The 3357-nt window shown below is 30.7% G+C and overlaps 1 protein-coding gene across 1 annotated transcript; it reads right to left on the bottom strand.

Annotated features, from left to right (window-relative positions):
• Positions 1-933: 933 nt before the first annotated feature.
• On the bottom strand, positions 934-2732 carry LOC123903215 (cytochrome P450 94C1-like). Its single transcript, XM_045953142.1, has one exon. The coding sequence runs from the start codon at positions 2648-2650 to the stop codon at positions 1097-1099; it is 1554 nt and encodes a 517-aa protein (XP_045809098.1). The 5' UTR covers positions 2651-2732; the 3' UTR covers positions 934-1096.
• Between the last annotated feature and the right edge of the window lie 625 nt (positions 2733-3357).

Below are 3357 nucleotides of genomic sequence, written 5' to 3'. Positions count from 1 at the left end.
TTAAAAGGCAAATGCTAACTAGTGCCCCTGGAGCACTGTTTAAGACGTTAAATAGTAAGTTTTTATAGAATTTTTATGGGAGTATGTAAAGTCAATACATTGGAAATTGTAGTGTTTCATTTTGTGAATAAAAAATTTCTTTAAATAGAATGCTTAAAGAGTGCCCTAGGAGCACTCGTTAGCAAGACCCTTATTAAAAAATAATAAATTAGTAATGTATCCATCTAGGACTCATTTAAGTACTCAAAGTTGAAGTACTCCATTGTGGATGCTCTAAGAATGTTGTTTTTGAATCGTAAGAGTTGAGTATATCCTTTCTATTCCTTGTAATTCAACATTTGCTTAAAAAAAAAGTGCAGGTTTGTACCCTAATAATTAAAGAACCCACCGACACATTTTGTTTATTAGTGGTGCAACAATATACCTTGTTCTCTCTGCATTTTATATTGTTTTCCTCATTATTCATTATTAATCCAATCTTTACTCACAACCCAGTCTTTAAAGTTTTCCTCATTAATCACTTGCTCTCTTTGTATTTTCGTATACGTACCTTGTTTTTTTTCTGCATTTTATATTGTTTTATGTATTGGTTTGCTCTCTTTGTATAGGATTAAAGTTCACAAACAACTCTGTTCGGTTCAATAGCTCAAATCAAATGAACCAATAAAAAGAAACCACACTTGGACATATGCCATGTGTCCAAATTTAACGGTAATAGTAAAAAGTTTGACGGAATGGACTAACTAATTGAACGGCAGAAAAGATAAATGACCAACTTGAAACTTGGATCAACTTAAAACATAAAATAAACATAAGAGACTAAAAATGTATATTAAACCATAAAAAAATGCTCAAAGCTTTTTTCCGGAAAAAATTAAAAATAAGACAAATAAATATTTTTAATGCGGCATGTAAGATAAATAGAGTAGTAAGTAAATTGCAATATTATCTCACATAATTAATCTTCAAACAATATGGACCATACACACATATGAAGTTCCCATATCTAACATCTTACATACTACTACAAATTTTGGTTGTTTGCATAAGGACAAGCTTCATATATACACACAATACATAGTACTATTGCACTTTATTAATTGGTTCCTCTTTCATGAACAAACACAGGAAGACCAAAAGCAAAAGTGGCAGTGAGTCCAGGAGAGAATCTCGGATGATTACCATGAAACATTGGAGTATCTGCCAATTCAATATGAAACTTTCTAAGTAAACAAATTGCCACACTTTTAAGTTCCATTAAAGCCATTTCTTTACCAATACAAACCCTTAATCCAGCTTGAAAAATAGGGTACTTGAATTGATTTTGAGGTTGAAAAATACCATCTTTCAACCACCTTTGTGGCTTAAACTCTAAACAATCTTGACCCCACAATTCCTCTAACCTACCCATTGCATATGGATGATATGTAACCCTAGTACCATTCTTCACTTTTGTACCATCCATTAAAACATCATCCACCAAACAAAACTTTGAATCAAATTGGATTGGTGGATAAAGTCTCATACTTTCATGTGCTGCTGCATGTAAATAATGCAATTTACTAAGTTGTTCAAAATTTGTCACACCTAAGTTATTATTATTATTTTTATCATATGGTCCAATTACTCTTTCTGCCTCTAACAAAATTTCTGACTCAACTTCCGGATTTTTCGCTAACAGCCAAAAGAAACTTGTGAGTGATGATGCGACGGTGTCGCGACCGGCCAATAAGAAACTTATGACTATGTCTCTAAGAAACATGTCATCATGAATTGTAGTACTCATGAATCTTGATAACAAATCTTTGTGATCTTGTAATCCCATTTTTCTTTTTTGCTTTATAACAACTTTGGCTAACATATTAATCATGGTTATACTTTTTTTGAGCTCTTTTTCACTACCCATGTTGAAAAATCTTTTGATCTTCCAAATTATTGGTGACACAACCATAGCTCTTTCCGCGGATAATTTTGATGCTAAATCGAATGAAATAGCGAAATCTGACATGGGTAAGGATTTTTCTAAACACTTAGGGTCTAAACCAAAAGAAAATCTACAAATACTATCAAAAGAAAATCTTTTGAAAACGTCTTGTAAATCCAAAGCGACTTCGCTTTGGATTTGAAGTAGAGGGATGAGACGAAGTTGGATTTCATTGTTTACAACTTCAAAGGCAAAAGATCTTATGGAGTGTTTATTGAGCTCTAAACTTACCATCTTCTTTTGAAATTTCCATAAATCGCCATCCACGTTGAAAATACCACGACCAAGAAAATCACCTAGGATTGTTGAAAAGGGTTTTCCTTTTGGGTAGTTTTCGAATTTTGTTTTGAGTATGTACTCAACGTTTTCATGATTTGCGGTGATTATGTTTTGTAGGACGTGTATATGAATGGTTTTTGTTGGTGATTTTTTTAGGAGATGAGTATACCAATCACAAAGATTGTTGAAATCTTTTGACCAACTTGAAGTGAGATAAGCTTGGCAAATTTCACAATTACAAAAGACACTACTACTCATAAATTTGTGAAAACATGTGAGAGATGAAAAAGTTGTACTAAAAAAAATTATTAATATTAAGGCGATGATCAAAGTGATGAGTGAAAAAACTAGAGAAGCATTAGTAGCTATAGGATAAAGTTGATCCATTGAAGGAAAATTAAAGATAAAAAATAAAGATGATAAAAAGAGAAGAGAATACTACTATAGTGAATATGGATATGGATGAAGATGAAGGGGGAGGAGGGAGAAATATATATGCAATATTAGTAGAATCTAGAGGGAAACAAGACAAGTGGGAGGCATATTGGATATATACATTATAGTCGTACTCCCTCCGATCTTATTTATAAGCAAAAGTTATTTTTTAAATTCATTAAAAATCTAATGTATCTAGCTTAAATATAGGCTAAATACATTGGTTTTTCAATAAATCTAAAAAACAACTTTTACTTATAAATAAAGTCGGAGGAAATATAATTGATTGGATGATCATATTGCATATATACATTATAGTATTGGATGATTTTCAATTTTTCATACGTAGATGTTTGATCACCTCACAAATTTATAACATGTCAGCACTCATCAAAATCAATAGTCTTTTAAAAAATACCATTCAAATTTTTTTTATACACAGATGAAATGATAAAATATTAAAAACTCACATTATATAGATTTTAATTATAAATATATGTTGTCTTTTGATATTCACTACATAACTTGTATATATATTATTTAATATTATGGTCTTTAATATAAAGAAAAAAATTACTTTTTAAATATATATTAGTTTTATTTCACCACCAGTATCCAACTCACTTGACCGTCGTCTAATCTAGTTCGATGATTAGTTA

The sequence above is a fragment of the Trifolium pratense genome, linkage group LG1, assembly GCF_020283565.1.
Source record: "Trifolium pratense cultivar HEN17-A07 linkage group LG1, ARS_RC_1.1, whole genome shotgun sequence".
In the NCBI taxonomy this organism is placed as follows: domain Eukaryota; kingdom Viridiplantae; phylum Streptophyta; class Magnoliopsida; order Fabales; family Fabaceae; genus Trifolium; species Trifolium pratense.
Note: the sequence above shows the minus strand (reverse complement) of the source record. Positions and strands in the feature narration are given on the sequence as shown.

Bases quoted from the DNA above. Each gene is read 5' to 3' on its own strand.
- LOC123903215 (XM_045953142.1), bottom strand. From the start codon at position 2,650: ATGGATCAACTTTATCCTATAGCTACTAATGCTTCTCTAGTTTTTTCA.